Source organism: Nyctereutes procyonoides, unplaced genomic scaffold (assembly GCF_905146905.1).
Source record: "Nyctereutes procyonoides isolate TBG_1078 unplaced genomic scaffold, NYPRO_anot_genome, whole genome shotgun sequence".
Classification (NCBI taxonomy): domain Eukaryota; kingdom Metazoa; phylum Chordata; class Mammalia; order Carnivora; family Canidae; genus Nyctereutes; species Nyctereutes procyonoides.
The window spans coordinates 37,513,093-37,526,866 of NW_026575052.1; the positions used below are offsets into that span (position 1 = coordinate 37,513,093).

The 13,774-nt window shown below is 38.5% G+C and overlaps 1 protein-coding gene across 1 annotated transcript in view; it reads right to left on the reverse strand.

Moving 5' to 3' along the window:
• Positions 1-6,061: 6,061 nt before the first annotated feature.
• Positions 6,062-13,774, reverse strand: part of ZSWIM6 (zinc finger SWIM-type containing 6) — a 192,763-nt gene continuing 185,050 nt past the window's right edge. Inside the window, exons 11-14 of the mRNA XM_055332605.1 lie at positions 11,149-11,306; positions 10,348-10,511; positions 8,572-8,653; positions 6,062-6,937 (exon numbers count right to left, since the gene is read on the reverse strand). Of these exons, the coding sequence (XP_055188580.1) occupies positions 6,075-6,937; positions 8,572-8,653; positions 10,348-10,511; positions 11,149-11,306 (1,267 nt within the window). The 3' untranslated portion in view covers positions 6,062-6,074. The remainder of the gene's footprint in view (positions 6,938-8,571; positions 8,654-10,347; positions 10,512-11,148; positions 11,307-13,774) is intronic.

The following is a 13,774-nucleotide window of genomic DNA, read 5'->3' on the forward strand; positions in this document are numbered from 1 at the left end:
AGGACCCCTTCCCCTGATTTTCCTTATAACACATACCGCTAGCTAATCTGTTATTTATGTCTTCCTCCCATTTAGAATATATGCTCCATGAGAAAAGGCACTTTTTTGTCTTAGAGCCTAGAACCATGGCTATCATGCGGTAGGCACACAAAGATGTTGGCTAAAGGAACCATTCCAATACATCTCACATTTCAATCTCTTTTATTCAGCGTAGCTTGAATCGGTGTTCATACTGGTATAAAATAGTTAATTTAAATTTAATTTCAGTCATGTTTCTTTCATTAAAATATATCAGATTGCATAATGATACTGCTTTTTCCCCTATATCTCCCATTCTTCTCATTGACCATTTATTAATTCCTAAAACAGATGCCATTTAACATTTTTTTCAGCAATTTGTTAAAAGCAGATTTCCTTCACTATGATATTGTGATTACAGTGACTTAACAATTTTACTCAAATGACAATATTTGAAAGTCATGAAACATCCATTTCCCCCAAAACGGGTTTCTCTTCTCCAACTTTAGTAGATGTGCTGCTGAAGCAAGCACTAGAGTTTCTACTCTCAAATGAAATCACAAATCAATAACAGCGAATTGCAGCATTCTATAGTCCAAGCCCCAATTAGGAACAAGTTCTCTCACCTCAGAATCATCTAATCCTTCTTCCATTTCTCCTCTGCTGTTCAAATTTTAACAATCTCAAGACTTTTCCTAGCACTGGCCCATTGGAAAGGAAACATGTACTTATCGAATCTGTTCATCTACCTGACCATAATCTAACCAAGGAGTTGAAGTCAAGGTGGTTCAAGAACGTGAGCTAAAATGGAAATGAGAGAGTAATGGGAGTTCATTCTGACATCCTTGAGCTCCATTCTTTCTCTGAAGGCCAAAATCATTTTAAGATCTCTCTGCAAAGGTGGTCAAAATAATTTTCCATCAGGGGAGATATCAAACTCTATTCTACTACCATAAGTCACTTTTGTTCCTCTGATGCCGCTCCTCCTGACTTTTCAGCAGTCCACTTCATTATGAAATGTCTGTTTTAATGGACCTACGTGAATTTATATTTACCCTTAGGCAGCATCAACTTTCAAAAAAACAAGAATAAACTTGCAAAACAGAACCAACCCTCATGCCACTTAATAGTTTTAATTTTTATTTCTACTTGGCATTAATGGGATTTTAAAATGTCACCACAGACTCCTTTAACTTCCACCTATTGACTTACAACTCTTAGACCTTTGGAATGCACTGTTAAGACTGAATATCAAAGAGAAACTTTAAGAGTATTTTAAGGGATTAAGTATTTTGAAAACTGCAGTTTTAAAAAACATATTTGTCATGATCATTTCTGGGTATTAGCCATAAGAATTTAAAGCAGAGTATTAAAGAGCTTTTATATATCCGTGTTACAGCAGCACTATCTACATATGATAGTCAAGAGCTAGAAGCTACCCAAATGTACATCGATAGGTGAATAAACAAAATGTGATATATATACATATAGTGGAATATGATACAGCTTTAAAAAAATAAAGAAAATCCTAACCCACACTTCCAGGGTCAATTAACCCACAACAAAAGAGGCAAGAATATATAACAGGGAAAAGATAGCCTTTTCAATCAATGGTGTTGAGGAAAACTGGACAGCTACATGTAAAAGAATGAAACTGGGCCATTTTCTTACACTATACACAAAAACAAACTCAAAATAGATTTAAAGACTTAAATGTGAGACCTGAGCCCAGAGAACTCCTAAAAGAAAATAGAGGCAGTAATCTCTTGGATATCAGCCACAGCAACATATTTATGGCTATGTCTCCTCAGGCAAGGGAAACAAAAGCAAAAATAAACTAGAGACTACACCAAAATAAAAGCTTTTATGGAGCAAAGGGAACCATCAACAAAAGAAAAAGGCAACATACTGAATGAGAGAGAGCATCTGCAAATGATATATCTGATAAAGGATTGCTATCCAAAATATATAATATCCAATCTTAAACACCTGACACCAAAAAGGCCAAAATTCGATTGAAAAATGGGCAGAGGAAAAAAAAAAAAAAAGAAAAATGGGCAGAGGACCTAAACAGACATTTTTCAGAGAAGACGTACAAATGGCCAACAGACATGTGAAAAGATGTTCAATAACACCAAATCATGAGGGAAATGCAAATGAAAACAGCACAATGAGATACCACCTCCCGCCAGTCAGAACAGCTAGTATCAAAGAGACAAGAAATAACAAGTGCTGGTGAGGAAATGGAGAAAAAAGAGTCCTCATTCCCTGGTGGTGGGAAAGTAAACTGGTACAACATTGTGAAAAACAGTACAGAGGATCCTCAACAAATTAAAAATACAAATGCCAGGTGCCTGGGTGCTCGGTGTGTTAAGCGGCTGACTCTTGATCTCAGCTCAGGTCTTGATCTCAGGGTCATGAGTTCAAGCCCTGAGTTGGGCTCCAAGCTGAGTGGGGGAATCCACTTAAAAGCAAGACAAAACAAAACCCCCAAACAAATGCCATGTGATCCAGTAATTCCACTACTGGGTATTTACCCAAAGAAAATGAAAACAAGGGCAGCCTGGGTGGCTCAGTGGTTTAGCGCCGCCTTCGGTCCAGGGTGTGATCCTGAACACCCAGGATCAAGTCCCACATCAGGCTCCCTGCATGGAGCCTGCTTCTCCCTCTGCCTGTGTCTCTGCCTCTCTCTGTGTGTCTCTCATGAATAAGTAAATAAAATCTTAAAAAAAAACAATGAAAATGAAAACACTAATTCAAAAAGATACACACATTACTGTTTATTGCAGCATTACTTACAATAGCCAAGATAAGGAAGCAACCGAAGTGTCCATCGATGGATGATGGGTTAAGATGTGGTGTGTGTGTGTGTGTGTGTGTGTGTGTGTATACATATATATACGCAAAGGAGTATTACTTGGTCATAAAGAATGAGGTTTTGCCATTTGCAACAACATGTATGGATCTAGAGGGCATTATGCTAAGTGAACTAAGTCAGATAAAGACAAATACCACATGGCTTCACTTCTATGTGGAATTTAAGAATCAAAACAAACTCATAAATACAGAGAATAAACTGCTGGTTGGGGGGACTTTACAGCAAAATAGGTGAAGGGGATTAAGATACTAACTTCTATTATAAAATAGGTCAGTCACAGAGATAAAGTACAAAATACAACACTGGGCATACAGTCCTCTGGTGTATGACGCTTTCTGCTGGCAGATGGTAACCACACTGACCACTGAACACTCAGTAGTATGCACAGAATTGTTGAAGCACTATGTTGTATACCTGAAACTAATATAACACTCTATGTCAACTATAATTCAGTAATAAACATTGTTTTAAAAAGGAAGAAAAAAAAGAAAAAGAAAAACCTGTAACATGCTACAACATGGATGGATCTTGAGGACATGATACTAAGTGAAATAAGCCAGACACAAAGAACAAACACCGTGTAACTGCACTTATATGAGGTCTCTAAGGTAATTATATTCACAGAAACAAAGTAAAATGGTGGTTAAAAGGGTCTGGGGGAAAGGGAGAAAAGGGTAGTTGTTTAATGGGTATAAGATTTAGTCCTCTCAGGTGAGAAGTTCTAGACATATTGCACAATGTAAATATACTTGACACTACCAAACTGTATACTTAAAAATGATTAACACGGTCTATTTGTGATACGGTTTTTAGCACACACGCACACACACACAATCTACTCTGCTACATATCTTTGATGGAGATGGGGTGGCACAAATGTATATAACGCGTAGGTAGCATTTACCTGCTGTAAGGCAATTTCCTTTTAAACTGCACACACAGAAAAACCTCTCACAAACTCAGAATTTATTAAAAGTATCAAGTACTGAGCATCTTAAATTATAGTTTATTAATTAGGGAGGCATGACCACATGTACAGACTGAGGAAAAGTCAGCTAGCCTGTCTCGTGTTTGATCTTTGTGATGCTGCATGCTGGTCTTCTCCACTAGGTAGCCAGTAACCGCCGGCGCCTAGTTTTGTTCACCATTATATCTCCAGGGCCTAGAAAACAGTACATAAATATTTACTGGATGAATGAATATAGTATTAGACACTCGGAGAGGGGGTAACATCCAGGTCTATAATCACCAAGTTTAAGTGTAATACGACATATACCATAAAGGAGGCAGAATCAACTTTCAAAAAACTAATTTTAATCAAAACAAAAATTGTTGATCATTAACAAGTTTATAAAACAGTGATTTAGTTACATAAATAAATTGATATCAGTGTATCAAATCTTAATTACTTTCAACTTCATGAGCATGTTTACATGGGTGATGAAGTACAACCTTTTTTTTTTCTTTTTACCTATTATAATAAATAAAATGGAGCGCATGAAATAGTTCTTCTAAACAAAAATACCTACAAACATACCTCTAGCATGTTCTCTAATGAAGGGAACAGGAGACACTGGACAACTTTTGCACCAAAACATAAAAATTGCTTTAAAAAGCACAAGGTTACAGAACCATCAGCTAAAGTAAAGACACTATACTGTAACCAAAGTTGGTATTTAATAATATAATGAACAGTTTGGTAGTTAGATCTCCAGTTTGGTTATTTTAAAGCATTAAGACAAGGCAAGATAGAAGGCTGCTTTTGTTTTGAGTAATTCTAGAGAAAATAAAATATATTAAAAAAAAAAAGAAAGAAAACTGAAAAGTAGAACAGTCATACCTACACAACTTTCTGTCCTGCACAAAGTCAAAATACCTATGCAGAATAGATATATAATATATATAATGTTATTTGTGCACAAAGGTTAGCTTATTATTAGCTCACTGCAAAGGCGTAATGTATCATATGTCAATTGTTTTGGAAAACATTTTCCGTTTTGTGTCAAAGGATATTTCTTTTAAGTTTCCTAGGCTAGGAGGCACGAACCCCAATTCCGGCATACTGTATATTCTTAATGCTAAGGCTTGCTGCTCTGGCTGTGTATTTTGTTGTCCCTCTTTATTCTAGTGCCTGTTACAAGCATGTGTGGTGTAGTGGTTGTTGGTGGTGGTGTGTGTCTGGTGTCTGTGTGTATACATATATATATGTATACATAAGCTGTATAAATATATATACATATATAATCTTTCCCAATAGATCTCAGTCCAACCATGCAATCCAAAAGGTGGCTCTGCATAGATGCCCAGCATGAAGTTCACCGCCTGAGCCAACCCTGAAGCAAGGCGCACTTTTAGTCCTTCTGATAGGTTTTCTCTCAGTTTTTTTTTGTTTTTGTTTAAAACCAAGCTACTGCAGCTTCAAGTATTTTGCATTACATAGAATATTTTTTTTATAAATTAGTTAATGTTATATTTTCAATATTCAGACATATACTATAATATATATACAGTACAATAAATGCTCTCATTCTTTTTTTAATTTTTTTTTTGATAAATCCCTGAGAATGTATGTTGACAGTCGCTAAGTTTCCACATGCACAAGCATTGTGTGCCATGCTTCTGGACGAACAGCACTGCAAAGCCACGTGGGTCAGCCTTTTAACTATTAGTATTTCATTTTGTTGGTTTGTTTAAATATGCTGAAAATGTAAAGATGAGTTACAAAGGAGTAAAGCTGAATCCATTCGAGGTACTTATCACAGGATGGAGGTGTTTTGTTTGGTTTTTAAAGCCATTTCAATTATTTTTTTTTTTTTGAGGCTGTGAACGTATACAGAAAACAGGAGAGCTATGTGGACTTTCGCCACTTGACAACATATACTCAGTGTAAACCAAACCTTTTTAACCTCTCGCTCATACAAAACCAAAAAATAATAATAATAATAATAATAAAATAAAATAAAAGGAAAGGAAAAAAAGAAAGAAAAAGGGGAAAAAATTAAAAACACACAAACTTTCACAACATGACAATTTAGTCTGCAAACGCAATATAACTATACACATATAATACCGGTGTGGCTCTGTTCTTTAAGTTAAAAAGGGTACAAAGGCAGGCTCAAGTAAAAACAAACCACCCCTCCCATTCCCACCCCCCCCACCCCCATTCATACAAGTTCTATCAACCAAACCTCTCCCGAACCAACATCATCAGTTTCTTTTTGCCTTTGTAGATTTGTTTCAGGTTGTCAATAAACTGTGTAAACTGAATGTGTCCATCATGCGCCATTAAGAAGGTCTCTCGGGCCTTGCTGAGGAATTCTATAAACTCACTATAGTGCCGAGGACTGATGTGTGTGAGTCGTGAGTGCGTTGTGTTGATGTAGGCCCCAATTGTGGCATCCAAGAGTTGCCTCAAGGGGGCCTTGTCCAGTGACATGAGCTTACCAGAGTTCCTCCTTCCGTGAAGTCCCACCATGCCAGGAGTGGTCAGAGTGCACCTGCGCAAAATGTCTGACAGTACCGTTGCACACTTGACACTCTTGACCACCAGAGGTATTATAGCTGCAAGCTCATTTTTGCCAAGGGAGTGGCTGAGCGCACAGGCCCACAAAACGTCATTAATGGCAGGGTGTGTGTCCTGATTGTAGCTCAGGTTGAGATGGGTCATGGCCAGGGTGGCCAGCTTGTAGGCCCTCATGGGGTACCCGCGGTGCTCCATGTACCGTGCTATTGTGAAGAGCTGGGTATAGCTCATGCCAGTTGTAGCAGCGTCAAGAACAATTTGGTACGCCGTCTCAAAAGCTATGTGATCCTTTTCACACAAGGTCAGCGCGGAGAGGGCACAGTTCTGAGGGTCCTTCATGGCACACTGCAGTGCAAGTGTCCGGGCACTGCTGGCCAGCTTTTCCTGCTGGTGGCAGTCCAGGTGGAGGCGGACGATGGTGCTGTTGGACATCACGGTGGTCGCAACTATACTTGTGGCCTCAGTGGGAGTAAAGAGGGTAAACCAACTCTGCATGATACTGTCCAGGGCATAAACACCTTCAAGGAATACAGAGAAGACCAATTACTGCCGAGGAGGCTCCCAGAGGTCTTGTCTTAAATCCACCTAATAATCAGTGCTTACGTGGTTACCTATCATAGGACATCAGGCCAGAAAATCCTGTAAGGTAATGTGCCTGGGAGCAACCTTTAGAATAAGGTGATTATAGATTGCTATTCAGTGACAGGCCTGAAAGGAACACGAACTTCAATAAACTTCCTCCGTAGTTGGTATTAGTACTGTGCTGCTCTGCCATTTCAGAAAATGGCTTTTTGCTAATGAGTTCTAGTTCACTGGGGCCTCCTGTCAGTTACCCACAACAGAATCTGAGTCAGAAAAAACTACAACTCTCACCAAAATAGAGTTTTTATGTGGTATGTGTGTTTGTGGGTAAGTTTAAAGAATATACAATACAAAATGATGAAGACACGCAAAGAAGCAGAAAAATGTGACCCATCATCAAGAGAAAAGAATCAACAGAAGCAGACCTACAGATGACTTAGATGTTAGAAATGATGACTGATAAGATCTTTCTAAAATAGTCATGTTAAGTACAGAGACCCAATATGCCTGAGCTGTAGGAAAAGCCTAACTGTGAGCGATTTAAAGAGAAGGTACTAAAATCTAAAAAAAGTCAGCTATACACCTTGGCACAGTGAGGTGGGGAAGAAGTTGTATAGTAGTTCTTCAACTGGTATTATCTTTGTATTGGTTCACTGAAGAAGCATCACTTCAACAATTTAATAATGTAATTTTTATATTCAGACCAATTTCCCTTTTTCCAAAGTCACAAACCATCATGATTAATACAAGTAAAAAACAAGAATGACTTTACAGTATTTAAAAACTGAGGTGGGGTGTCCTCTCAGCAAGAAAAGCGTACCCTTTTCTGATACAAACAGAAAGAGAGACAATTTAACCAGCATTTATTTAAAGTAGCCACCATTTTGTTCGTTGGCATTCCTACTGGAAATGTTTTCTTTGGTACTGATTTACCACTACAGAGGGGAAATAGTTGGTTGACGGTCTCACCAAATGCAGATTATGGGCAACCAAGAGGATCTTCTTATGCCTAGCTTTCCCACACCTGAAAGCTCAACTAAACCACACCCAGTAATCATCTATCTGATGGATACGATGACATATGCCCTCAAATGATGAAGAAAAATCTCAGCACAACTAGATAACTTTATATTATTTTCATTAAAATGAAATGAAACCACTAAACCACAGTTCAACTTAGTTTCAAAGGTGGTTTCCAACCCACTTAGGGATTCACTCTGGAACTCTTTAAAATAAAATTATAAACCTGATTATCACAAAAAGTGACTAAAAAGCACCTTAAGAGTGATAGAACCTTGCAAGAAGTGTCTACTCAGTGACTTACTCAGTTTTAAACAAGAGTCTAAAACCCCACAAATGTGACAGTCTGGAAGAAGGACAATGCAAGTGTGTAAAACTAAAGGTTGGAGGCAGTGGTTGGGGGAAAGGAAGACCTTGCAGGTTGCTAGAAGGAGCAGGGAGTCTTGGAGAAGTCAAGGTAAAAGAGAGAAAACATTCTTGTGTTTGTAAATGACGAGTTAAATCCAACCATGAGGCAGCTGGGAGAGCTCCTCCTCCAGAATTTACCTACCTACTTCAGTAGCACACGTTACCAGCCACCTCACCATCTCCCGCCGTCGCCAATTTAAGGTTGACAGTGTCATTCGCATAACCTATAAAGATAGGAAAACAAAACGTTTCTGAAGATTATTCTAGGTCAAGGGAAGAAAGAAACAATTCATCCCAAGGCATAAACGACTAGGAATATTCCCTACTACCCGGAGGACAGATAGCCACATTTACAGCAAAGTTCTGCATATCAATTTGGATTTGTTCATGGCTCCCCAGACTAGGAGACAGAAGGCCCACATTCTACTCCAGGTGGGCCGAGTGAGCAGAAGCAGCATCCTGGGCAAGGTGCTCAATTAATCACTTTTCTCATCTGCAGAATGAGAGGGCTGGACTGCAACATTAAGCACAGTCTATGCCCTCTTCTCCCCAGCTTTAACAAATTCTATGGTTCTAGATTTTTGAGGCTCCTCATGAACAAATTCCGACTAGTAGCCCTCAGTTGGCAAAGAGATCTCTTAGAATAATCATCTTAATTATTCCTTCAATCTCTGGTTGCTCCTTTTCCTGGTGAGCATGAAGATAACCCCAGGTCTAGGGAAAGAGACCATTTTTGACATCATTAGTTGTCTGATTTTTTCATTTTCTAGTAAGATCCCCAAATAAATCATTCATCTTTTCCTGTTTCCCCCACTCTTTAAGATTCAGAACATTTGGGATATAACATGCCTAAAGTCTCAGCAAGGATTCTTCCTTGGGTCGTAGAAAGAATAAGACAGGGACTAAATTCTCAGTAATCTACCATTTACAAAAAAAAAAAAAAAAAAAAAAAAAAATCTGCCCAAATTCCAAATAACCAGAAAGCTTGTTAATGATTCTTTCTGCATATATCTTTAAGAGGCCAATGATAACAACAATAAGCCAAATAGCACAAATGTCACTGTATACCTTAAATACCTCTGCTTGTACAGTACTATATAGGGTAAGTGCATTTTCCTGTAATCTAATTCTTTAAACTTTATTAATCATCATAAGGGGAATCCATAACTAAAAAAAGATTAATCATCTAATCAGGGCATTCTATTCCTCATACTTAAGGTAACTGGAAAACAATTTCTTTCACTGCTTTTAATGGTAACCAAAAAAGCAAATGGAAAAAAGAGAATTCCTTAGAAAAATCAAACTAAAGACTTCTCAGTTTCTGGTTTATACAGTAATTCTTTTTAGAGACTATAAGGAAGCAAACATCTGCCTATATGACTAACTCAAAATGTCCTTGGTAAAACATCTAAGCAGGCCTGTGGAAAGGTGAAACTGGACCCTGACCCATCACTCCCCCTTTAACTAATTTTCTCAGGGTTATAAAAAGGAGCTAGAGCTGCCCATCTATTATGAACATGCAAACACCAATAAAAATTCACAATTCCTCTAAAACTTTAACCCCAACAACTGATTCTTTATTATACACAATAGTTTCCCTTAAGTCCCTTTCTAGCAATAATCGCTTCTATTCACTAACAGAGAAATAGTGATGTTAAGGCTATAATTCAGAAAATGACTTTTTTTATTGAAGGACAAAAATAGGGCTTCTAAAGTGCAGCCCCTGCACCTCAGGCGGCAATCTGGTTCGGCTGGGGATGTCCACGGCTCTGAAGCACAGTGCTCTCCTAAAGTCTAACAGTTCTGTGCACTCAAGAGTCATGGGGCTACACTAAAATATCCAGGGTTGTTTCAACCCTTAGATGGCACCTTTATTTAGCAGTCCTTGGTGCCCCGGGAAAGACCACCAGTCATGTACCTGCAGGCCCAATTCCAGAGATACTTTCAAAAGAGTGATGTCTGGCAAACTGTCCATGAGAGTTGCTATTTTAAATGCATCCTGGGCAAGCTTGAAGATGTGGGATGAGGAGTGAATGTTTTTCTGGATGGATTCTAATACTGTTTCCAGCCTTCGAACATCGCCTGCAACAAATAAGGGAAAACCAAACCAAACCAAAAATCAAACCACCACAACACACACACACACACACACACACACACACACACACACAGAGAGAGAAAAAGAGAAACAAAACAAGACATAAAGCACAAGTTAATTTACCTGAAATGTTCACATATGGCACAACTGTTACTACAGCTAAGTGTCCCAGAGCTACTGCAATGCCTATATATCTGTTTCACAAAAAAGATACACTGAGACACACCCTTACTGACTACTAGTACATATTAACCAGAACCAACATGAGATAGCAAAAAGCCCTCCTAGTTCCTATTATGTATTTTTGATGAATATTTTTTCAGAGAGGATTAAAAAAAAATGTAAACTAACCTATTTCTGAAACCAGAACCACTACTGACATGACATGGTATCTAAACCTAAACTCAGCCAGCACCAACTTTAATGATACAATGAAAAGAGGGAAATGTCAGGCTCAAGTGAGTAGCACCCGTTTTACCTCATAAGCTAACATCTAAGGAAAAGGATCCCCCACAACTGGACATTGGCACCACTATTGATAATTTGGTAGCATGATTCTTTAAAAACAAAAAAGGGGGCAAACTAACAAAATAATCATGAGGTCTCGGGACAATTGAGTACCTTTGGCTGCAGTTAGCATGGTGGACGCCAGCTCACACTGCTGGGATTCTATGTGGCTTAGAGTGAACCAACGAGGATATCGGTTGGGAACAACTGATGCAATATGGTGTGGGCGGGTGAGGTCTCCTGTTGGAGCAGTAGATTCCAATACTAGCAACCTGTAATGAGAAAACAAGACAGTTGGCTCCTAATTATTCCTTGTGCATCACCTTGGCCACAGGATCTGGTGAGAAGGCAGATGAGTGGGTAGATGCTGGGAGAAACTGTTCAGGTCCTTGTGCAGGAAGAGCTGGTACAGCTACACTCTGCTATCTGGATGCCAAAGTCACCTTGTTAATTGCTCAGTACCCAAACCTAAGAGATTTCTTTTCTTTAGCATCATTCAAAAAAACTGCAAGATTCAAGGAAATCAAGATACGTAACACCGAAGAGATCTGAAACACATGACGAGTTCACCTACTGTAAAATTTTTGAATTTTATCACTCATTAAAAAATAAAAACAGAAGCTTGTAGTCAAGTGAATACCTAAGACTGAGATAAAAACAGTGAGGGAACAGTAGATAGCTGAAATGGATAAGCTAACTCATTAAAACACAAAATAAGAGGGGAAGCTAAACAAAAATGGACTCCTTTCCATAGATTCATACTTTCTGCAAAATTAGTTCCTATTACTTTAAGAATTTATAATTAGAACATGTTGTATCAATCCTATCAGAGATGATAAATGCAAACTATCCAAGTATTTGTACTTTGACAGCCTTGCAAAAATTCAGCGTGATCTGATTTTAATCAATCTATGATTAAGAATATGCCAACAAATAAAGAACAATTACTGAAAACAAAGCCCGTGCTTAGCAATCTCTCCCAAATATAAGTACTGAAGAGATTAACAGAGTAGCTACAACTACAATTATTCCTTCACAATCATCAAAAAGCTGACCTTAACTCAAGGATACTAGTGTTTGGGCCTATGGAATAAGAATTAAGGATCAAGAGGAATTAACACGGCCAGAGTGTGATGCTGGGCCTTGGGGTCACACCAGAGAGCAGTAAAGCAGGCCAAATGCCTCATTTTCTTTTCTTTTTAGCTAAGGACAAAGAGAAATTAGCATTAAAGGGTGGCAAGGTAGGCAATTAGGTAATAAGAATTTTGGTGGAGTTCCTATTTAACTTTTCAAAAACCCCAGACTGTCCCTGTGTTCACCGGCAGATCTTTCCAGAATTGCTGCAGCAGAAACTAGTTAAGAGCCCTGAAAAGATGAGAATATGAGTGCTAAAAACACCCTTTTCCAGCTCCCCAACCCCTCTCCCACTTGCAGGAAGACTATGAAGCAAGTAAGCTACTGGTCTCTCTTCTTGCCCGTTCCCCTGGCTCCCTTCAGATGCCCTAGTAGGTCTGCTACCCCCCTTCCATGGCTGTCCGGTAGCAGAGGTAGGGGCAAGTCAAGAAAAGAGGTGGAAAATAATCCCCTGGTGCCCTACTAGTATCCCCCATGAACAAACTGCCTTGGCAGCAACCAAGGACAAATACGTTTCCGTGTGTTAGAAAAGCAAACCTTTCCACCTGACAGATACTTTCCCATAAGCCAGAATCACAGAGAAACCTCATGATATTTTATCCTTAAACTTTACAGTGGTCACAGCAATAGCATCTGGTGGCATCATAACATTAGCATTCCTTCCCTTTACAACAGGAGCAAAATTCTTATGATTTAAGTAAGTATAGAGCTGAGCATCTGTCTTCGTCTGACAGCTTCTATTTCAGCTTCCAAAAATGGGAATAGGAACTTAAAAAAACCTGTGTCCTAAAATATAAACCAAGGGGCATAAAGTAATTTAGTATGTGTGGAGGGTTTACTTATGTTACTTATTAATTTATTTGGGGATATTTTTTAAAACAGACAAGCAAGAGCTTCACAAGGCCTCTCTGATGGGTTAATGAGATTTCATGGTGCCAAGGAAAGAATGCCAAGTTAAAGGATGTCAGTCTCACTACAAACTGACATACACATAGGTATATGTACTCTCTCACTCTCTCTCTCACACATACACACACACTCTCTCTCCCTTTCTCTCTCTATCACACACACACACACACACACACACACACACACACACACACACACACACTGCATAAAAAAGAGGCCCCCTGAAAAATATAAGCTACCCTCATAGTGGCAAGACTTTCTTTTGAATCCACTATACTGGTTGCAGACAAAGAATCTTTGGTGACAAGATTCTATGGGGTCAAACTGGTCTTTGACATCTCAAGCTCTTGGGTGTATACATGGTTTACCTTTGGTGACCTGACTATAACTGGATCTAATCTGCACTTTAACATAGGAGTGTTTTAATTTTTTAAAACACTTTAAGAAAGGTAGATAAGCCTTTCAGGTCCTTTAGGTTTAAAAGGCAACATGTAAGATTCAAAAATTTAATCTTGAATTCGTTAAAAAATATTCACCTAGGCAAACTCATGATAAAAATATTTGGTGAACAGACTTTATTTATTTATTTTATTTTATTTATTTTTTTGTGAATAGACTTTAAAAAGGAAAGTGAAAATAACAAGGTCAAGGGCAGTGAACAGCATATTCTAATTATTATTACTGAAAAGGAGGGGCT